Raw genomic sequence first — 23,927 nt, 5'->3', positions numbered from 1 at the left:
ATTAAACCTGAAGATTAAATGCTGGTGTCTGTCTTTTAGGCATCACAATTCCATACCTACTTTAATTTTGTTGCTGCTGAAATGCATTTTGCACTAAAATCCAAGATTTATTTTCCCCATCAGAGAGAAAGCTGTGGGATTTTTTTACTACATGCCCTACTAAAACATAACAAAATGAGTATAAAACTTTTTACCAATATTTGCTGTACAGAAGGTCTCCAGTCTACATGACTCAGAGTAAAGAAGTTACTATCACCCAACTTTTGAAGTTTCCTGTAATTGCTCTACATGAAAATCTATATTTTGAGATCTTTTGAAGAGTGATAAATATATAAAGAGAACACAATTCTTAATAATTTGCAGTGCTGCAAAAGTAGACTTACAACCAGGTTAATGTCAGACTAGAAATACTAGAAAACTTTGAAAAGACTCAGTGGCAGCTTATTTACAAATATACTATTTATAATGAATGCATTGATACAGAATGACTCTTATAAAAAAGCAAGGCAATCTTTTATATAGACATAACAACATTACAATAATTCAGATTAAAAGTACATTTTTGTAGACTGTTTACACTCTCACTTAGCTTTTAACCACAAAATTAGTGTGGTCTGATATTTTTCCACAGCAAAGGTCCTGTGCAGTCCTGGTTAAGAACTAAATCAGAATAATAATAAACATAATTTTTTGATATTTGCTAATGAGAAAACAAACCCATTTTTAGATCCTATAATTTGTTTGTAATCATCCTTACTGTTCCTTGAACTTTGTGTTGTGCAAATTACCACCAACTGCACATTTCTAACTAGAAGCTATTTTGGCATTTCTTTTGATAAAAATGATGTGTTTCACTGACAGGAAAATTCTTCACTGCATCCAGATAGGACAAGTCTCCTGATATGGATTTGTGCTGATTTAGAAGTTTAATTTATTTTTGGGTTAAAAAAAAAAGGGGAGGAAAAATAACCTCTCAAAGCTTTCTAATTGTTAAATAAAATCGATTTCTCAATCTCTGCAGATTGAAGATGACACATGAATTCCAGGTGACACAATGGGTTTAAGCACTAACCAGAGAGACAATCCAAGTACCAAACTTGAATATGGGACAGCAAGAGACAAAACTTTAAAAGGCTTATGCTAAAAAACTTTTGCAAGGAATTATAAAAAAAATTCCTATTTAGTAAATTAAAATGCAATATGTGACCAACATGAGTCACAACAGCAACTGTTCCTTCTTTTCATGGTTTAGCAAATTTCTGATCTGCTTTATACCTTTCCAGACCTCCATAATACTACATAATTTGTAATAATTTAGCTTGTTAAATCAAGGCATGATTCAGGATAGTGTCTATGAGTCATGAGTATGTATGTACACAGGCACAGACACATAAAAAATTGATATTTTGGCTATGGACAAGTAATCAAGGTCATGATTTTCACCCACAGTAAGACTGTCATATTTTTCAATAACAGTTCTAAATTACTTCCCTCAGTATGGCAAGGAGAATAAACACTTAATACAAGTATCTGGGAATCACTTGTTTCTCAATCTTATTTTCAAAAATGCTGTATATAATTTATTTCTCCACCTTGTCTATGCTTTCATATATGTATAGATACACAAATACATTTTTGTATTTATGTATACATACAGTTGTCAGAATGAAGTTCTCTCCATTCATACTTTAACTGATATGGGCAAATAAAATTCTTAAACATGCATAAGCCAGTATGTGTGTTCAGCTGAATGTCACCAGGCAATAAAACCATCTAGAATCTACACCAGTTAATTATCCAGCATCCTGGGAAAAGCAAAAGTCTGTTATTTCAGGAGGTAAGACTATTTTAAATGATCAAAATGGCTGGGTTTATATGGATCTATGTATAGATCTGGATATAAATCCACGTACTTACATGGATTTATATGCATGTATTTCCAATCTGTGCCAGATACTTAATGCTTTAAACTTTCAGATCATTTTAAAGAACTTTTCAGATTCTTCTGACTTGATTTCTCCTGCACCAGAACTTCTCTCACACTGCTCTTATTCAAATCTCCCTTGAGACACTGAAAAAATAAGCATTCACCTCAAAGTGTGTAAAATTAAACGCCTAAAACAGGGCTCAGGATTATCTGGCATTGCAACAACCATACTAGTACAAAGATAGTTTGAAAAAAATATCCTGTTTTTAATATAGTAATGAATTAAAACATAGCTTTATTTATTCCTATAAGTGTACTGAAAAGAATAGCTTGTTTTTAAGTGAGTGTGACGAGCACTATTTTGGCAGCCAACTTCTCCACGGGAATTTATGTGAGAGAGGGTCAGCTCCAATCATACAGTCATTAACCATGTACCTTAACAAGGTGAATAATCAACATATTTACAAACTAAACAAATTCAATCCCTTGAACTCTCATAAAAACGGGATTGAGGAGCAGACAGGGAATGAGACCAAGACGTTTGGAAACACAAGGGGTCGCCACTTTTGCTTTAAGGAAGCATATTAACCAAACCAGTTTCCCCCCTAGGGACCTGAGGGCAAAACATGGACTTTGCAGTATATTCAGAATTTCAATTACAGTCTTGATACTAAGCATTTCAGCATCTTCATATTTTAACACCTTAGTGCTGAGAAAGATTAACTCAGGCAGAACTGTAAGGAACTAGCCTTTTATAAACTAAAGTCTAAACTGAAAAGCTACAGTAGATGTAAAAAAAAAAAGGGGGGGAAGGGGGGAACGACAGAGAGAGTGTGTGAGAAAGAATAGAACATTACTTAGTAAAATCCAGTGACATCTACAATAGTTTTACAGCATGTTTAAGCCCTCTAAGGTTTTATATCTCCACCTGCCTTCCATTTAAAACTTACTCCTTGTTAATGAAAAGACATACAACAAAACAAAATGCAAGCAGATTGAGGAAATATGTCTAAATAAGCACACCTGAAAGCCAGAAATAATATTCCCAAACTTCTGCACGTGGAACAGATTTCCCATGGCATCCATTGATTTGATTTTGTGCAAAAGGTACAGCCCTGTAAGTCACACTATCCCAGCAGCAATTCCAGTGAGTATAAACAGAACAGTTCTTGGATAACCATGGAATGTGACTGCCTCAAGTTCTCACCCTCCTGAAAAAGGACAACTGCAAGTGCAGCAATAGTGAAAATCTCCCTGAAGCATCTTCTGCCTTCTAAACAGCCAAGAAATTCATGATAAAACTGAATGTCCACTACTTACAGTATTTCTCTTGAGCTACCAACATCTCTGCACAAATGAAAAAGGTGCCTCTTTTTTAACAGATCGGTTTAATACTGAAACAGATAGGATGAAGTTAAAAAAGAATAATCAAGATACTGAACTGAATATTTTGAAGCAAGTGCCCCAGCTGTGGGGAAAAGTGCATTTAGTTCAGCAGCAAAACAGCACAGTGTGAAGATATTGTGCTTGGACACAGAAGTTCCATAATGGAAGGAGGTACAAGGCAAGTCAAGATATAAAACCATAGTACATTGTTAACCAACCTTAAAACTTACATATATTGCAGTGTTTAAAAGTAAGACACATTCATTTATTGTACAAGGTCTATAAGGAATCCTTAAAATTGCCTGTTGTAGTTTATGACTCAACATTGTAATAAAAATGTACATATATATTATTTCCTTGTCACTTAACTGTACTGTTAGACCTCATGGACTTGTTACTTCACACAATGAAAACCGCTCTTCACTGAGGATACTCCACATTTTTACCAATCTGAAAAGGTTTACTTGTGCTAGAAAAGACCAACTGCAAAAGGCTCAGTTCAGATATGTTATGCCTGCAACTGATAACTCAGGGAAGCAAGATTTAAAGGAATTCAAGCTTTTTTTTTTTTTCTTTTCTTTTTGTTTTGACTGCATCCTTTTCACCTGCCAGTTGTTCTGATGAGTATGTTTTTAGTATACAAACTGGTTGATAAAAATTCATCAGCAGAGGCATATAAACTCTAGATATGATTGATTAAAACAGAGCAAATCAGAATAAAACAAAATCCAGTGATTTACTCTGACTGTAAACAATATAAAAACACCATTTGCTTCAAATCTCAAAATAAGTTAAAAGAAAATACCAACCTCAGGGGACGAGACCCTTTCAGGTTTTGACACAAAAAAAAAAAAGGGGGGGGGGAACAGAAAAGTTCATTATATAAAGGTTATATATTTCTCTTAACTGAAAGTAAATCTAAGCAAAACTGGTTTTGTCCCTTAAATTTAAACTTTGAGTTCATTGGCAATTGCTTTAAATGAACTGGCATTTTCATATTATTCAGACAACTTCCATCAAGTTCAGCAAAGAAAACTTAGACAAGCATTTTTACAGAATTAAAAAAAAAATCTAAATGGCTATGATTCCTCTATTAGCAGAAACACATAATGCAGTCTTAAATTTGCCTTTTTATATTATTTATATATTTATATATATATAATATAATATAAACCACATATATTATATTATATATACATATACAGACAATTACAACATTAATGCAGTTTGTATTTTGTACAGTGTATTGGACAAGTCGATGAGCATCAGACCATGGCACGATATGGTCCCTGCATTTTTAGGAACTGGATGATGAAGGAGGGTCCTCCTGCAACAATCTGAGGTGGAAGGTGGCTGAGCGGGCAGTTCTCAATACTCATTATTGACAGTTTGCTGCAAAGAGCCAGCTCAAAGGGAAGGCTGTGCAGATTGGGGTTGTCATTCAAATACAGTTCTTCCAGATTCTCCAGTGTACCTGGTTAAAATAAAATAGTAAGTAGTAGTTGTATCTTTTTGATTCATGCAGTTTCTAACTTTTAGACAGAGGCTCTGAGTCCACTTGAAGACTCTTCCCTATACAGAACCTTGAGTCAGTGAGACTCCTGTTCTCAAGCACAGCAAGTTCTGTTCACCAGTACCTAAGCAAGAACCAATTTGCTTTAATTTCCCTGTAAAAATATCCATTGGGGCATCTCCTTTAGATAATAAATGAACTGCAAATATAGAGAATAAGAGAACTGAAAGGGAATTCACCATAGCCATTCACGAGCTATGCAAGTGCAGGCAACATGGAACAGCTATCTAATCAAAAGGACCTAGGAAATACTTATGCTATACAGGATCTAGTCTCTCTTTAAGAATATCTATGCCATTCCTTTTATCTAATTAGAAACCATATATTAAAGACCTGAAACCATAACTGTCATGTGTCACAGTAAAAAAGCAGAAGAGTGTGACTTCTCTGCACAGAAAGATTAACTTATGAATTTATTAAATGGAACTAACAAGTATGAAATTTTTTTCCTGAATTAAAATTTTACAGTTTGCCTCTACACATACTGCAATACAGATTAACCAGAAGCTGGAAAACAGTGTAATTTCTTTTTAAGACTTCCATTTCTCCTTTCAAAATCACAGAAGTCCTCCCCAAAATATTCCCCACTTTCCAACCTTATACACTATAAACATCTCCTATAACCTAAGAGACTATTTAATCTTTCACAAGAGAAAGCAGTAGGCAAGACTCATGGCATAGTAAACCAACCAAAATGAGAAGCTATAGAAGAAAACAGTTGATAGCATGACACATGAAACAGCCACACCTGACAATAAGTGACAATTCTCTCATCTGTGAAGACATCCAGCTTTAATAACCAAACTGTACTCCTACAATGGTATTTAAAATGTTCTTACTGATTTTAATTCCACAGTTTGTTTCCACAGCAAACTCTCCCCACTAGCTTATAAATTACAAAGCTCTGGGTTTAGATTATTTTAGGTTTTTCTCACATTGAGGCACATATAAGATGAGCAGCTGTAATGGCTCCTCACCAAAGATGATGCAAGAGACAAACCATGCCTTCTTCATCTGCACATCACTCTAGAGCTGTTCCTGTGGCACATCTTTCACATCAGGCTGCACATATCTAGAAGTTTCAAATTAATTTTGTGGCTTTTACTCATGGGCAAAATAGTTGGCTATGATATGTGCTTTGCCCAGACACCCTGCACCAAACCAGACAAGAGGACCTTACCAATTTCCTCAGGAAGGTGTGTGAGAAGGTTCTCTCCGAGCCCAAGGTGCGTCAGATTGGTAAGGTGACCAATTCCTCTGGGAAGGGTGGTCAGCTGATTGTTAGTCAGAACCAATTTCTACGGGAAAAACACATTTTTACAAACTGAATTAATGATTTTTGCTTGGAATGACAGCAAGTAACAAGATATGTGGCTGACAAATGAATGGGCTCTACTCTCCTGAATTTGAGCAAAAAAAATTTCAACCATTCATCAACATTTCAAATCTCTATCAAGCATCACTGAATGTAAAAATAAAAAGGTGCCTAATAAAACAAATGCCTAAACATAGATTTCATGAGCATGACGGAAATAATTCCTGGGGTGATATCATGCTCATGGTACAACAGTTAAAACCTTCAAAAATTTTTTGTCCAGTATTAACCGATAAAGCTGGGGAACAGTTAATGGGGACTAATTGTGGGTGAAGTTGCACAAGACTCTTAACTTTTGTTTCTATGTCCAGTCTCAAATAGTTTCCACTCATCCAAAAAGCTGCAATTAAATCAGCATGGTGTAAATAAAGGATGTTAGATGCTTATCTTGACCAATTATTGTTTCACCTGCAGATCCTTGAGGTAAGCTATTTCATTTGGCAAGGATTCCAGTTTGTTTTCCTCTAGATCTAACTCTCGGAGTTTCCGTAGATTTCCAATTCCATGGGGAAGTTTCTTTAGGAGATTGTTTGACAAGATAAGAACCTCAAAAAAGAAACACCAAACACAGAATTTCAGCAACAAAATAAGTAAATAACAGATTAAAATACTTTTTTTTTAATATTTTCAAGTAATGAAGTCCAATATTAGCCTACATTTACATTAAGGAAGTAGTTGAACATTAAAAAAAAATAAAACAAGTCAGTGATTTAACAAAATTTTTTTCAAGTCTTTAATGATACAAATACATACATTTAGGATATACTTCTTTCAAACATTATTATACCTAATAATAAATGTAAAGCAAATACAATAGAAACCTTATTTCTTCAAATGATCAAAGAAAAACAATTTCTTCCTGAATTTGCCTACCATTTTGTTATGCTTCCTTATAGCTATCTCATAATCATGTTTTACATTATTTGCTGTGCTTGCCAAATCTTCCTTAAAAAGCTTAGTACTTCCTCTTCTCCCTGTGTCCCTCTGGTTAGGAGCAACAGTAAATAAACACACAGATGGGAGCACCTAAGCAGAGCACTGGCTTTCCAAAATGGGCTGCCATCACACACCCACGCCTACTACAGTGATGTCCTCTTGTTTTTCTCTTCATTTCTGAGCTGAATTATAAATGCCCCAGGTTCAAGAAGTGTATCCTTATTTGCAGGGTTAGCAGAGTTAACAGTTATTCATTATTTCACAGGCAAGTTAACAGGGGTTACACTAATACACCATTTTTCCTCCAGAGAAACCCTGCAGTTCTTGGAAGTAATCAAGCCTCATAACAGTACCATGAGTAGTCAGGTAATTAATTACTGATTAAACAATGCTGTTATCTAGCTCTTTAAGGAGGCACATCGAGACATGAGGATGTGAAAGAGCAGCCAGTGGGGACCCTGTGCCAGCCACACAGAACCAGCTAAGGCTGAGAGTTCCTCTCTTCTACCAATAATCCCAACTCTCACTGGCTTCATGTAACATGAAAACACCACAGACAGGAACAAAACAAAGGCATGGTGAGAATCAAAGTGAAAATCAAAGTGAAAGAAAGCCAATGCCTGAGGATTAGCACAAGCAGCATTTCAGTGACCATCCTTTATGCACGGCACATTAATGGAGCAGTGAGAACAGGAATGTTTTAATAGCTATCAAGAAACAAAGGCAGGAACAGACAATATTACCTACATGCAATGCAGCTGATTTAGCACTGCTGTGGGAACCTTCACTTTTGTGTAAACACCGCCCCAACAGCTCTTTGTGTTTGATTTTTTAATTACAGAGAAACACAGTGGTAACAGGTCAGCAAACCAAGCAGCTCTCCAGCTTCAGCAGCTGACAGACCACCAGCAAACCCAGCTGCTAGAGGTTACTAATTTCCCAATCACATCAACCACAGCCTTCACTTAAAAGGGAACTGGGCTATTAAGTAACTATTACTCTGTCATAAATTTAGCCTCACACTACAGGAATAATTAAATATTCACAGAAGAAGTCACATTAGAAATTTGCAATTTCAAATATGCTATTTGTTATAGTTCTTTAACAGATTTTTCCCAGCAACTCACAGAGCCTAAAAAGTCCCCTCAACTGCCCAAACAAGTACCTCTGTCTTTCTGTCCCTCCAAGGCAATAATTTGTCTCTGCTGATGGTACCCTGAGAAACAGGATGAGGGGACAGAGCAGGTTTAGTTTATGCTTTTAACCTACGAGTTCTTCCCCCTCAAAGGCTGAGAATTCCCACCTGGCTGCCTAGGAGGTTCACAGAGCTATACTCAAGCCACCCCTGGCTGTCAAACATTTCATTACGTTTTTCTGATCCCTGCTGCTTCCATGCTGGTCTCCAGGAATTGAACCAAGTTCAGCAACATTGCATTTACAACACTGATTCCTGTTGAGAAAAATTTTCTTTCTACCCAGCTAAAAATATAGCTGTAGGTAGTGGTTTGTGCACACTCATCAAGAGCCTAAAGAACATTCCAAAGCCGTTGACAACAGCCACAAACAAATGCAACAGGGGATTAAACAGCACAGAGACACACATTTATTTAGCTTTATTTCACCCAAAAGTAATATTACTTAAACCTGAAGTAGAGAATCCCTATGTTGCAAGTATTCACTTAGCTGTTAACTTAGACTCTTCTCACCTCAAGAGAAACAAGCCCAGAGACATCCTCAGGGATTTTTGTGAGCTGGTTAGTCGCTAAATTCAGTTCTACCATACTTGTCCAAGTCCCAAAGTCCAAGGGGAGAGACGTCAGCTGATTGTCCTGTGATTTAACATATCAAACATTTAGGGTCTGCCCTTGCCAGAGGCTGGGAAGGCATCTGACAGATTAAACAAACTGCTAATAGAAATACTTCATAACAACATAGTTGATAACGAAATCAGAAGAACAAAATGTTGGTAATTGGCCAATTTTTTTCAAATTCCACCAAATATTAGTGGTACCAATCTAGAGTTACAGAATTGACTCTCTGTTACTAATATGAACTGAAGTGGAAAAACAAGAAGCACAAAATTCTCAAGATCTCACACTATGGTTAAAACATTTTTTGTCCTATTCCTGCTGAATACAATGGATGGTGGGTTCAAAAAAAGAAGAGAAAGTTCACTGTAACTTACAAAGGCACTATTAGCAAATGTTTGAATCCTAAAAATATACGGAGTTTAAAAAAATCCAAACAAACCAATCAAGAGAATAAACACCATCACTAAAAAATCCCACCAGAACCCACACCCCAAACCCTGCTGAGGGGAAAAAATCCAACAAACCCACAACCAAAAACAAAAAGACCAAAAAAACCCCATATACTTTAATGTCTCAGAATAAAAGCATCTGAAATTACCCTGAACATGTTACTGCTCAAAATATTTTTTAAATATTTGATTTAGACCAGACATCACAAAATCTTTCAGAAAATGGTCACACAATGTTGTGGTAAACAGGCAAAGTTACAAATGAGTATGTGAAAAAACTGGACAATGCAAATTGAGGATTCATTTGTCTCAAACTGTATTCTAAAACAGTAGCTGAGTTTAGCTACTGCTCAAGCATTTCTTGAAATAAATCTATTAATAGAATAATATAATCTTTTTTCCCTACTTTAACTGTATTAGCACACTTAAAAATTCTTTTGCTGTGCTCTTCAACTACAGACAAAAATCTCTAGACTTAGGTTTTGAAAGACTATATTTAAAAAAATTATTTTGCATAGTTCTGTTTAAAAAGTAAATTGTAACAGTGTCTGAGGGAGAAATAAGCTAATCTACGTGCTTGTGTCCCATGTGAATATTCAAGAACTTTGCAGCCAGCTTTCTAATTTTCATTGTTTAAACTCAAGCAAATGTGACAAAATCTTAACTAACAAAACACAAAGAAAATTAGTAACATCTTGATAGCACTATTTTACACTAATACAGAATTATTTATATATGTGATAGCAGCAGCATCCATTTCAGCATGATAAATTCATTCCTTATATTATTAAGTCTGCCAGAATTCATGGAGCAGCAAACAGTGCTCCTCATTGATTTTACACAGTAGCATGTTTCTGTGCCTCACCTTCATGTTCAGCTTACTTAATACTTTAGCTCTGGAGAAAATTCCAAAGGGGATTTTATTGATGCGGTTGTGCTCCATATTGAGAGAGTAGATTGTGGAGAACTGGGACGGGCCACCCACAGGATAGGACTGGAAGCAGTTCCTGGCCAATGTTAAACTAGTCAGTTTGACAAGGCTGGATAAAAGACCCTGTAGAAAGAAGAAAACCACCCAAGAACTTAGGACAGATTTATTTGAATGCATCTCTTTTCCCTTATGGGTCTAATTAGAAATGTTTTTCCCCCCTCAAGTCCATCCCCTGAAGAAGTGTTGCAACACACAAACCAGTGTTAAATTTGATATAACTTCCACCAGCAACAATCTCTGCTCACAGTCACCAGCCACTACCTTATTTCCCCCTTCCTCCCTGCATGCTGACAGATACAAAAAAAGCAAACATACCACATTTAAAAGCACAGGTTTGGGAGGTTTGGTAACTCTTTTCTCCTCTGAAAGCAATTTTTCTAATGACATGTTGCTCCAGGAGCACAGGGGCAGCATGTCCACCCCATCCCCAGCAGCTGTTTTGGGCTCCAGCAACTCACCCCCATCAAAATGGAGCCCAAAGAAATATCAACCCCACACAATGGCTCCCAAAAGAGGCATTTGATAATTCCAATGCAAATCCTTGGTAACTTCATATAAATCCATACTTGTGATCAGAACTTGTCAGTGTCTTGTAATTATACCATAATAGTTTCAGATAATCAGACAGAGAAAAAGAATAGGATGGGTGGAAAATTCCATTGTTTTTTCCTTTTTCTAAAATATTCCTAAGTAGTTACTGCTCTATTTTTTTCCCCTTTAAAAAATAAAAAGCAAGACACCTGTAGGTAAACTGGATAGCAAGGGCTGCCCATTGAATCCAGAGTTTCATTTCTTTTGACAATCTAGATTCCAAAATCCCAGCAGCCCATATCTCAGTTCATCTGTTAGTTACGCGCCAAGCACGTTGCTGGAACCGTGGAGATGGATAATGAGATCTAAATTACTGCTGAAGTGTCACCTTTGCTTATTACTACACCAACTTGAATCCAGCCCTATTTGCTTAAGTATTACAGAAATTGGAGATTTATGCATGGCATTACATACCATAAATAATGCAACATCTGCAATCAGGAATGAGCAGTAACAAGATAATGATTCCAACCATATTCCTAATGTCAGTATTTCTGGATTGCAATTTGAGCTCCATATTCACTGCAAATGCTTTAAGAACATGGCTTTGCTGTTTCACCAGGAAAGCTTTGGCTACTTTTATAAATAGTTTATTAACGTTATTGTAAATAAAATAGGATCTAATAGGGACTTACCTACATCCCTGGCTAAAACTTTAGACAGTGGGGGCATCTCAGCAAATATCAGAGAAGCATTTTCCCCACTACAGATAAAATAATGGATCTTCAAATCAGTATCAATCTAACCTAATCATTAATTTCTATAATCTTTGGTTAGGAAATATTGTTTCTACCTATACTTTAATTAACAGATATTAGTCCTAGGGTTAGGCAGTCCCTGAGCTCTAAGACAGTTTATTGTTTCAGATGGATCTTGGCATTTCAAAAAGCTGGTTTTGAAGGCTGCTTGTATACCAAAAAAATATCTAAAATATGTTAGCTAATTCACTCTAATAGCCTAGAGTAATTAAATGCATTTGGAGGGAAGCAAGAGAGCTTTGGCAGTACAAAGAGAACAATGCTCTTACATCTATGAGAGCTGTGGCAGTGCTGCCTTCTTTCAGCCCATCCTTTTAAGATAAAATATTTATTAGGCATTATGTCAGCAGCTTCAGCTATGTTTTGAAATTCAGAAATTTCTTCTACAAATACAGTTCTTTGTCTTATAGCATAACATGTTTTATTTTAAACAGATTACAGTATAAACTACACACTTCTGCAAACTTAAGTGTTAACATATTGTGGGCAAATATACCTGAAGAAGGCAGCACAGTTACTAAGAGGTTTGTATTATGACTGAATGTGTTTTAAAGCCAGTAATCATCCCTCACATTAGCTTTTTGTAATTGCATTGCAGCTGCTTTTGTAACACGTCTGGGTGGGGTGGGCTACCTTAGCTCTCATCCTAAAAGCAGCCTGGTGGCTTTCACTCTAGCATTTTCCTAAATTATAGTCTTGCACAAACATTTATTGAATTCTCTGTTTCAGTCTATCATTGACGAGCTCAGAAATTTATCTGAGGAAAATTAGTTACTTACTGGCCTTTGTTACTGTAAATACTTTGCCTAATTCCTAATGCATTTTGTTTTCTTCTATTTATAGTTTGCTATATATATATATTTAGATAACCTTTAACCTCATTTTATACTAGTAATCTAGACAACTTGGGGTCGTGGGGATGACAACTTAGGAAAGCAGTTTGACCAACACTAAAACAGAAGAAACTATAAACTTTATGTTGTGTCATGAAGTCTTCATCTTAAAAGGTTCTAAAGAAATTGAATAAATATCCAAAATAAGAAGCAATCACATCAGATTTTTCTTCTGTCATCTGAACAATTACTTCCAGGCACTAATGCTTCACAAAGCAGAAACACTGAGAAACACTTACCTGGCTTGAAGGGTGGGAATCTGAACTCATTACTTAAGGTTTTCTAAAGATACAGCACAGCAAATACAACCACATGTGTTGCTCCCAGTTTTGACTCAAGTTGTATGACATTAGTCTTTCTATACTGATTAAACATACCTAATATTTACACATGATTATGTTATTATATTATACATTATGAATTGACATAATTCACATTACTTTTAGGTTAAAACAAAGGGTATTCCTCAGAGTTGAGAGGCAAGGTGAAATCATTTCCCTTGTTCCACTCCCTTTACAAAACATGGATGCTCTCCAGCAGCATCCCCTCCCCAGTCCACTCCCTCCACTCCTCACCTCTGGTAAAGTAGAAATGTTGTTGTTCTCCAAGTTCAGCTCATCAAGTTCGCTGCATTTTGCTAAAGACTTGGGAATTGCTGACAGCCTATTGTACCTCAGGCCAAGACGACTTAGACTGGACAGATTTCCTACGGGTAGAAAACAGGTGTTAACATGCTGTGAGAATCACACAAACACACAGAACAAGGTGTGACTTCTGATTCTTCTGTTATCTCTCACCCTACACTTCAAAATTTCAAATGGTGAAATGGAGCTATCCTCCCAAAACAGGAGAATCACAGATTTCCAATGCTGAAGTCAACCACGCAGAAGTAGATTGTGCATATTAAATATAATTCTGAAGTTCTGCATAATATGATAAGCAAGCAAAGCTTATTGTCCTGCTGTAAAAGTCCTTCTATCCTGATCTTTCTATCATCAAAACATACTATCATTTTCCAGATGTCCCAAAATGACTTTTTAAAATTACAGACAGTATCATTCAATGCCATGAATCATATTACCAGAACCTGGGCATGCATCATACAACTCAGGTCCTGGCAAAACAATTTCCTCTGCAGGGAAAAAAAACCCCACAGCTTTACCATCCTCCAACAGCAAGAAAACCTTTAACAGGTGATAGGAAAAACCCCAGAATTCTCAAGTTTTTGAGTGATACTGAAGGGAAAGTCTGGAGGAAGTCTACAAAAATCTGGACAGTAGTGCATGTAAAAGTATTTCTGAATATTGCTAGGCTGATGGTCCCCAGCTGATATGTCTTTCTGTCAGGGAACAAAAATCTTGAAAAACTCGCAGCTTGAAAATTTCCCATCTGAAGCTCCCTCTAGTTCCAACCTTTACCATCTAACAAGTACTAAAGACCAAAACCAACTGCTCAAGGATATTGTTGATGGGTGCTGGGGCATTTAGCCTCTCCTGCAGGTAGCAAGGCCTTGAACTTCACTGAAAAGCCAACTGCCAAACTGTACAAAGAAACTCCACCTCTGGCTCATCCCTACAATCAGAAAAGGTGTCTGTGCACGTTTGGACTTCACACCAAGGGAGCTTGTGAACACACAATTAATTCACACAATCAGTTCCTTGCAAAACATTTGCTGGTTTACACTTGCTGTTATGACCACCCATGGCACAACACCTTTGTTCTGCATGAAGTAGCAGACCAACATATAGAAAGGAAACACAGAATTTAACAAATGGTAGAATGAATAACCAGAAGAATTTTAGAAGATGAAGGGGTCTTAATATGTACAGCCTAACTGCTCATTAAGGGAAGGCTATATTAGTGTCTATGCATGGGCACTTATACAAACTGGAGCACAACAAAGGAAGAAATAAATGTAGAGTATGTCTGCTAAACAGAGAAAGACTTTCAACAAAGCAAGCAACAAAATATCTCTTTCCTGAACCTAGTCAAAATAAATGCCCCAACATCACCAAATAGTTGGGAATGTAGATAATAAAAACTTGAAACTGGAAAGAATGCTGTATGATTTTGCTGTAGTTCTAAAACAGAGAAGTCACAAGAGCAGTGAAAGTAAAACAAGAAAACAAAAAACGTTAGCTCACCCGTAAAACTGCAACTGAAAAATATCCAAAACCCACAAACCCCTTAATATAGAACAAAAATCATCTACATCTTCCAAATAGTGAAAAAAACAGGATGAGTTTTCAGTGCATATCTGATAATTATCTGAGAAGCTTGGCAACAATTTTTTCTTCGTGCCATCAACAACTAAACAAAAGTCACAACAGGTAGCTACACACCATTGCTTAACTAATAGTATTTTCAATTGGGTGTTGAGTTCTATTTTCTAAAGTGCTGGATTCCAAACAAGTATCAAATTAAGTTTTATAGAAGCAGCAAAGAAAGTCTTCGCTTAATCAGAAAAAGGCATTTAAAATCCAAGGATATCAATACTGCACTGCAGTGCACAAATCTTCATCTTTTCCTTTTAAATCCTGCAATGCATATACACACTAAAGAGAATAAAGACCTATTCTGATCCTACAGTCCACTAGTAAAAAGACACAGATTTGTACATAATTTAGCTATTTCATGCTGTATTTGTGAGATCAGGCATTGCTGGTTGAATAAAAAACTGGCCTCACTTCACACAAAAAACATTCTATTGCAAGGCTCGAAGATCATTAGGATTTGCCATCCTAGGGATGAACAAAGCACACCCTGGCTGTATTTCTCTGAATTGCTATTTAATGTTTTATTAAAGAATGAACAACAAACTTCACACAAAGTAAGATATAAAGCTATTATTCTTTTCACTACCTAAAACATGCACTAGATGCTGATCTGGATTTTTCAGGAGAAAAGGAAGAACAGGGAAGTAGACAGCATGATGCCAACTGTTGCTTAGCAATACAACATTGCTGTGCCAGTTCCAGATTGTGAGCACAGGCTGTATGTACATGGCTCTCTTCCTACCAGCAATGTGGCATTTCAGAAAAATGAAACAAGGCAGCCACTAGAGAGAGTCAAAATGTACCATAAAAGAAGAGAATGACACACGTTGGCGATCCTCATGACATTATCATGAGGAGAAAGGAGGCATAAATAGCAGCTCCCAGTAATTTCTCCTTGTCATAAGTAGCATTTCTTAATAGAACTTTATCACTGTTTCTTTACTAGTTATCTTTCTTCTCCATAGGAAAGGCACACAAAGGCATAATAGAAGACACATCCTGTGTGTACCACATTCCTTGTGATTGTTTTACACATCATAGCACTAAATACAATTATTCCTGAGGACAAACCAGTAAGATTTCAGCTGCAGCTGCATCAATAGCACCTCTCCCACTGCTCTTGTCCTGAGCCCACCTGATACAGGCAACATGAGCCACCTTCTCATTTCAAATCAGAATTTATTTACAGCCTCTCAGTCTTCTGTCAACAAGGCTCAGCTACCTTTTCATCCTTGGAGTGCATACACACACCTCATTGTGAATGCATCACAGTGTGATACCCTTATCAGCTTTTATCTTCACATGCTGGACAAGCCAGATCCTAGACCCAGCTTCACAAAACAGGATACAGCTCTTCCCTCTGCCCAGTGTGTCCAAGCTAACATTTCTTTTTAACAGGAATGCACCAGTACAATGTTAACATTTGCCTCCAGGGGCCAGTGGGCTAACATGAAAACCAAGTGACAAACTGTTTTACCACAGGAACTGTCACAAGTTGCTCAAGACCACACCTGGTGCAATGAACCATCAAATGATCCCACCTACAGCTCCCTGAGCTCAGGGTTACCCAGCTGATACCTCTGTCTGGAGTTGCTTTACAGTGCTTGCACTCATCTCCATCATTCCAGCTCAGCTGCTGCTTTCTGAGATGGAACAGCACTGGGTATCTGCTGATGGGCTGTCAGGCCAGGTCTAGGGAATAAGGCAAGGAAGGTAACAACTGATCATGATCAGCTCAGACTGTCACCAGGACCATTTGCAGTTGTACTTCTGTCACTGAAGCTGTACCTCAGCAGCTGCTCTGAACCAGCCCCTTGCAGGTAATGACTCAGAAAACGCTGCACTGGATGTTCATGTACGTGACAGTTTGATAACCACAAGTGAAAAGCAGATACCAGCAGGAAAAGCAACAAGCAAAACGCCTTTCAACTTGTTTTCTTAGAGAGCCTGTTATGAAAACCCTTGTAAACTCAACTGCCTTATTCAGTGGTACTTCTAAAAATAAGATTGCAAAGCCTGACCGAGCCCTAAACTCACACCAGGCCTAAGCAAGTCACTGAAAAGTCACTTGCTTTAGTTCAACTTTTGTCTGAAACAGTTACTCTTGGGATTCAGGTTTCATAGATGCCTTGTCTCAGGACCATTTTCTCACCAGCACAGTATTAACACCCATGAGCAGATGCCAGCTCTCAGGGTTGAAGGAACCTAAGCACAAAATTCATAATCCCTTCACTGGAGTGACTTTATGTCTCTCTCAGGATTAGCTGCTTCAATTACACAGAAGTGAATTAAAAATCCTTGGTAGCATACAAATCCAGAAATATTAGATTAAACTTATAAAATAAAAGGGATGCAAAATAGATGGTTTAAATTAATTCTTTATTAAGGGTACTTCAAAAATATTAATCAAAGGAAAAACAGGTGTCTACCAATCCCCCGCCCCCCCCCCCCCCAAAAAAAAAGAGAAGACAGGAAACAAAGAAGGAAACTATGCTAACAAAACAATATTTTTTAGAAAGACCACCTGAAGAGGCCTCTACATCTCTTTTTCAAGTATTTCAAAATCAAGAGAAAAAAGAACTGGTAAGCTGAATAATATAAAGAAATATAAATTCCTAATTCAAAGTCCTACTAGAGCTTTTTAAACAGAGTGATAAATGCTCTCTTTCTTCTGAGATTTACCACACCTCTTCCTTTCACTCCCTTAGTTAAAATAATCCTTAAAATTCCCTATCCTTACATGAAAGGTCATTATTAATGTGAAACTTAGTTCATCAAGCTAATTTGCTATCAGGATCAGTTGCTTTCTTTTAAATAAACCAAAAGCATCAGATCAATTTAAAAACCTGTTCACTAGACAAAACTTCTACAGATAATGTTAAAAACACAAACTGGACTTGCACATCAAAATCCCATAAGATCATTATCAACAATATATGTGAACTTCAGCACACAACAGAAAATTGCAGGAACCTGCTACAAACAACATGGCACTATTAAGTATTTCAGATGGTCCACCTTGTATAAATATTCTTAGATTTTGATTTGACTCAACCTGGCACACAATGAGCAGTCACCTACTAAAGAACATGTTTTATATGGGCACATGTCACTTCATAGAATGCCATGTGCTTAATTCACCGACGGATCTTCTAGCAAAAAAAATTTGCTGGTTTGCATACAAAGATACCAGGTATCATTTTTAACTAACTGAAAGCAAGAAGTACAGCTAAAATTAATAATACTTAAAAAAAATTAAACTTGATGTCACTTTAAAAAAAATACATTAATTAAATTTAATACACCACATGATATTAATCTTGCAGTGAGAATAACAAAGATGATAATATGAAATAAATTTCAAATTGTATGGGAGATAGCAGACATGCTGCAGAGGGGCAGTTGTAGACAGAGATTAAACACTGCATTCAGATATTTCAACAGTGGCTCCTGGTCTAAAATAGCCCTGAGTCAGAAGATGCCTGTACCACACTTTGTACTTACTATAAACAAGTTTTCCAGATGTCAGCCAACCTCTGTGACAACTTTTTAACCGTATAACAGATTTTTAGGTGAAAGGAGCTGTTGGTGTTTAATCTAATCTCTTATCAGAAAGCAAACCGGTTCCCCTGATAGCTGTAGAGTAAAACGAAAGGCTTCAGATAAAGTGTTTAACCTTCAGTTGCACTCCACAAGCAGAGAGTAACAGCACAAACTGACTAGTCCAACAAGACACCCCAAAAGAGATCCCAGTGATCTTGTTGCAGAGGAAACAAGAACAAAATCCCACAGCCATCATTCATCTGGTCTGGGGGCACCTTCTTCCTAAATTGCTTGTAGGTTTGTACAAATTAAAACTTGTGTCACCAACCATCATCTGAGAGACAACAAATCCCTTCTACAACCCCTACATCCCTAATGTTTATTATGCTCTGGCTAAAGGTTGATGCCCAAGAAAAATGGGAATGGGAACAGAAAGGTGATGAGGGTGGGAGGGCAACCACTCTTAGCAGAACTGCAGGAGAGAAGAGAAACCCTTCTGATCATTGCTACCAAATACCAAAGCATGAAATGTAATTATTCTGTTCCAAATAGAAAAGTGTAGTTAAACACAATACAAAGTTTGACTTAATTTCACTGGTTTAACAGAAAAGTGATTTTTAGTGTATTTTAATTTTTCTTTTCAGCCACCAATACCTCCTGATATACCAGGCAGGCCAGTGTAGGAGGCAAAATCAAATTCACAAATTACCAAAGTCAGCAGGGTCCATCATTATTTGCCCTGTTCAAACCAAAGTGCATTATCCTCCTTCTGCAAAGTCTAGGAGTTCTGATGATGTTATCTATTAGAAAGCTATTTAACATTAATTTAAAATTAGCCTCTACCATCCCTACAAGTTTAAATGCCATCTGAAGAGAGCAAAGAGTTTTCTCTGCTTTCAGTCTGATATCATCTAAAGACAGGTTTTCGCTCATCATATCAATATTAAAACGCTAAATTGTGACCACAGGCAGTCAGTTATTTGTCAATCTGATTCCAGACTCTAACATTGCTGACTGTGTAAAAGATGCACACAAGATACTTGCAAAACCTGAGCAACAAAGGCTCAGGTACCTGATACACACCACACACAACACTTGTATAAGGCTAGAGAGCACAAACTCTTAGTGACATGTTTCTGAAACTGTCTAGATGAAAATTCGACTTAAAACTCATTTAATATGCGTTCATCAAAATGCAAGTAACTCACAGACCCACTTGTCTCAATTCTGATGTGTTCCTTTGAATCACTCTTCCCTTGTGCCTGCTTCTCACATAAAGAAAATAATATTATAGGCTTTTTCTTTCTGCAGTATACTAATCATTCTGAAAATGCTGAGCTGCAGTTAGAATACATCCGTACACACTGGTCTCTGCATCTAATTACTGTGTGAAGGTACATGCATTCACCAAAATAAACTGCCCCCACTCTAGTCTTAGGATGAATATCCAACCAAAATACAAACTAAAAAATATTTTCATAAACACATTGAATCAATGAACTCAGAATTACTTAGCTATTAGAAGCTATCCTAACCTTTAATGAAATAGTACATATATATTTAACTATATTGGGTTTGCATTGGAAATGTAATTATTTATGTTTAATTAAAACATAAATACAAAACACTTCACATTGCAACAGAGACAAAAACAACAGCTGGACCTTATTTTGAGCTATCAATGAAAGCATTTCATTTTACTCAATTCACACTGTATACAGTAAGACAAAGCAACTGAAATTTATTTAATTTAATTTTTCATTGGTAGTCTTTTTTCCCTTTTCAAATGACTATTTAAAGCCTTTCTGGGAAAGTAAAGATACATATAAATGTAAATCATATTGTATGAACAGTTTATACCTAACTGGCAATGCAATAAAAACGTTAACCTTTCCTAAGTGAATGATGTGTTTAATTTTTTAAGTCTACCCTACTATATAAAGAAAACATGAAATGTACAACACATGAATATATCTTAACAATTTTAGCTAATTAAGTAATGTGAGAATTATTTTATCAAGACCAGGGCTCCACTTTGTATCTTCCCTGCTGTTGAATGCTGTCCCACAGCAGATACCAGGAAATGAACCTAAAGAAAGAAGAACACCCTGAAACTTCCTGAAGAGTGAGGAAAGATTCAACAGTGACTTCTCAAATGTAGAAGCAACTGTTATGATTTTCTTCTGCATAACTGCCATGTCACACCCTGAGCTTTCAGCATCTGCATCAGCCTGTGCAAACACTGAGACCCAAATGTGCCCTGCCCATCACATGCAGTACTGTCTGATCTTCACTAGTGTGACAACACCTCACAGCCTCATGCCTGCCCTTCTGAACTTGGAGGACAAAATGAGCAAGTCACTTCCCATTTACCCTCCACCTGACATTTTCCAGTCAATTTCGCTACTTTACATTTACTAAGTCTAGAATTGAAGGCAACAAGAACCAGAAGTTTTCCTTTATGAGACCACCACAAGAACTAGACAGGGCTCACAGTAATACAAAAATTAGAGTACAAGAGTGGGAGCCACTGCTTTCAATCAGGTAAAGAAAAGGCTGGACTTACTGCAATTGCCCAATACTAGCAGGATCCAATTAAAGAAGTTTAATTAACAGCTGAATTAATAGTCCAAGAACAAAACCTTAGACAAAGCGCCAAATGTTGATCAGCTCTCCCAAAGTGAGCCTATGGAAAGAGGCTTGATGCCACAAAACAGAATGCTCACTGACCAAAGCACCAGGTCGTGCTTAAATGTTGAGAATATGAATCTTGCTGTGAAAGCTGGAGCAGAAGCCTCTACACTTTACTCCATCACAACAGTGAGTAATTAACCACATCAAACTCATCAGTCACGTCTGAACATTGCCCCGATCGCTGAGAGAGCTGCAGGTGCTCAGATATTTCAGAACAAGACTCCTGATTTTGCTAAACCTGCCAAATTTAAAATACCATTTTAAAGTAGTTTCATATTTCTTCAGAAATGTCTTTGCTTCTAGGGACTTGAAGCTCTCAACCACAATTTTGCATAACCTGAACCGTACCAATTCCATACGTCTGGTTCTGGTCAGTGCTTCATGTTTTATCAGCTGTAGGTTTAAAGAGAAAAACAGTGCTCTCAGAGGTACACTGGGGTTAAACAGGTTAGAAGCGTGGTTTGGAGCACAATTTCAACCAGCAAAACCAATCAATAAATAGCATTTAACTTCATGAAAGCTGTGATTTCAGCTTCTGAGCTATAGTGCCAGAGAGAAGGGTAGGAGGGTAGTCCAGAGCTGTAAATCCCATTTTCCTAACCATCTCTTAGGAACAGTGCTATGTCAGACACTGGAAAGTGTGTCCATTGACAGAATTTTCTGTGCTTTAAAGTATCATTTTGGAACATTTACAACTGACTATTCTTTTTTTTATTAAAATTTCTGTTGCCTTAGATGCCTGAGAATATGGCATTTGACTATAATCAAACTGTACACGTAAGCACACAAAACTAGAAAATTACAAAGCAGATGAAGAATCTGGTATTACTAAAAGCTGTAACTGTTTCTGTTATATTTCTTTCTCAAATCAGTTTTTCTATGCTTTTACATATGAAATTGTGAACACATTTGTACAGAATGCTAAAATTAGAAGTTCAAAGAGGGAACACTCACTATGTGGTACTTGCAGGACAAAATTATCTAAGCTATCTTAAGAAACAATTTACTCCACCCAAAATTTGTTGCCAGTCTCAAAAATTCAATTAATAATTTTAATATAAATGATAAGTTATTCACCTTCTTCTGTGTTGGATATATTAGTGTGCCAGCTAAGTATACAGAGATAAGACACTGGGTAAATAAAAGTAGCTAACAATTCCACCACCCTCCAAAAGCAAAAAAAACCACCACAACATGGGGGGGGGGGGGGGGGGGGGGGGTGTGCAATCTGCAATGAAAACACTAAAGAGCTACAATCCCACTATGATTTTGATTCTGGGCTTGAAACTCTCGGAATGTGCTAAGCCATTCCACAAAGCTCATTTTTCTTACAGGAAATGATCTAATATAAAAAGTACTTTACAATTTTCAATCAACAGAAATACAGATATGAATGTATTAAGCCAATATCTATAAAGCAAGGCATTAGATCATTTCCTGACAACTAATATCTAAAATCGACATTTGTTACTGCACAAAAGCATGCTTCTACAGCACTAGTTGAGAGAAGAACTTGGTATTTTTACAGAGTGGGTATATTGGCTCTGCAACCTCTGTAATCACTGCTGATGCATAATCCCTTCCCTGCCACTCCCCTGCATGTCACCCTCACGTCCCTTTCTCACAGCTCCAGCACATTTCAGTACATGCTGTTAGTTACCAAACAAGCTTTTTTTTTTAAGTTTGGCAGATCCTGAAATCTTCCTGTGGTAAAACCAAAGCTTGTTTATATAGTTCAGCAGCTACTTTTAGAGGGTTTTTTGATGGAGGGGAAGGAGAAATAAAAAGCAAAGGGGACTATTTGTTTTTCAAAGCAGCATGACAGAAACATCCTTCTCAAGAAAAACTGAGTCCTCAATCAAAAGGATCTCAGTGGGGGAGAAGGGCACAGACCTAGCAGCAATGGAAACCCTGTCCTCCATGAACAGGAGGCTCATGGGCTCACAGAACATCAAATACTTGAAACGAGCAAATGTGCTAGGTCTGCTTTGTCCCTGGTGCTTAACCCAGAGTTTGACTGAACTGAGAACCATTAACAGCACTCATACAGTGAGCATCCTGACACCTGGAAACATGGAAACATTGCAGGAAAAGGCAGTTGTGGCAAGCAGCAGGCAGGGACAGAACCTGCAGCGAAAGCTGGAGAGGCTCAAGGGCCACCCCAGCCATGCGCCATTGACTCGCCAGGCTTTTCTCAGTACTCAGTTTCTCGCTGAACAATGCCAACCACAAAGCAAGCTGTAATCTAAAAATCATGCCACAGCTTGCTTTCGTATGTTGAACCAAAACTATGATGACTAAGAAATAAAGCCAATGTTGCTGAACTGGCTACGGCTGCCTTTTCTGCAACATGCATAAATGTAGGCTGATCATTATCATTTAAGATGGAACCTAAAGCTTTCCCTCCACTGCTAAATTCTGTTTGTGAACCACATGAGGCACAAACATGGAGTTCTGATTTTAAGTTCTTATTTAAATACTTTTTTTTAAACTTACTGTTTACGAGAGAGATTTTCCAGCGGAGCAAAACAACTAGAGCAAGGTTAATGACAAGATGGCTCACTCCCGTCTCCTACCATTATTCAGCTATCTTTGGTGGTTTCTTGAGCTCTAAAACATTGATTTTCAGCTCAGATAAGCATGTAAAGAGACAGCTACCAACATTTAAAAACAAGTAATTTCTATACATTATAAAGACAATGCAAGGGAAAAACTAAACAAAGA

General features: G+C 37.1%; 1 protein-coding gene across 3 annotated transcripts in view; it reads right to left on the bottom strand.

Annotated features, from left to right (window-relative positions):
- Positions 1-485: 485 nt before the first annotated feature.
- SHOC2 (SHOC2 leucine rich repeat scaffold protein) overlaps positions 486-23,927 on the bottom strand; it is a 63,009-nt gene continuing 39,567 nt past the window's right edge. For all 3 annotated transcript variants that reach the window (XM_071446343.1, XM_071446342.1, XM_071446344.1), the window contains 6 exons: positions 13,266-13,396; positions 10,323-10,511; positions 8,904-9,026; positions 6,670-6,807; positions 6,067-6,184; positions 486-4,787 (listed from right to left, as the gene is read on the bottom strand). In XM_071446343.1, coding sequence (XP_071302444.1) covers positions 4,579-4,787; positions 6,067-6,184; positions 6,670-6,807; positions 8,904-9,026; positions 10,323-10,511; positions 13,266-13,396 — 908 coding nt within the window. In that variant the 3' untranslated portion in view covers positions 486-4,578. The remainder of the gene's footprint in view (positions 4,788-6,066; positions 6,185-6,669; positions 6,808-8,903; positions 9,027-10,322; positions 10,512-13,265; positions 13,397-23,927) is intronic.

This window comes from Agelaius tricolor, unplaced genomic scaffold, assembly GCF_023055355.1.
Source record: "Agelaius tricolor isolate 1412-34295 unplaced genomic scaffold, bAgeTri1.0.p SCAF_22, whole genome shotgun sequence".
NCBI lineage: Eukaryota > Metazoa > Chordata > Aves > Passeriformes > Icteridae > Agelaius > Agelaius tricolor.
This window is presented reverse-complemented; position numbering and strand designations above follow the sequence as displayed.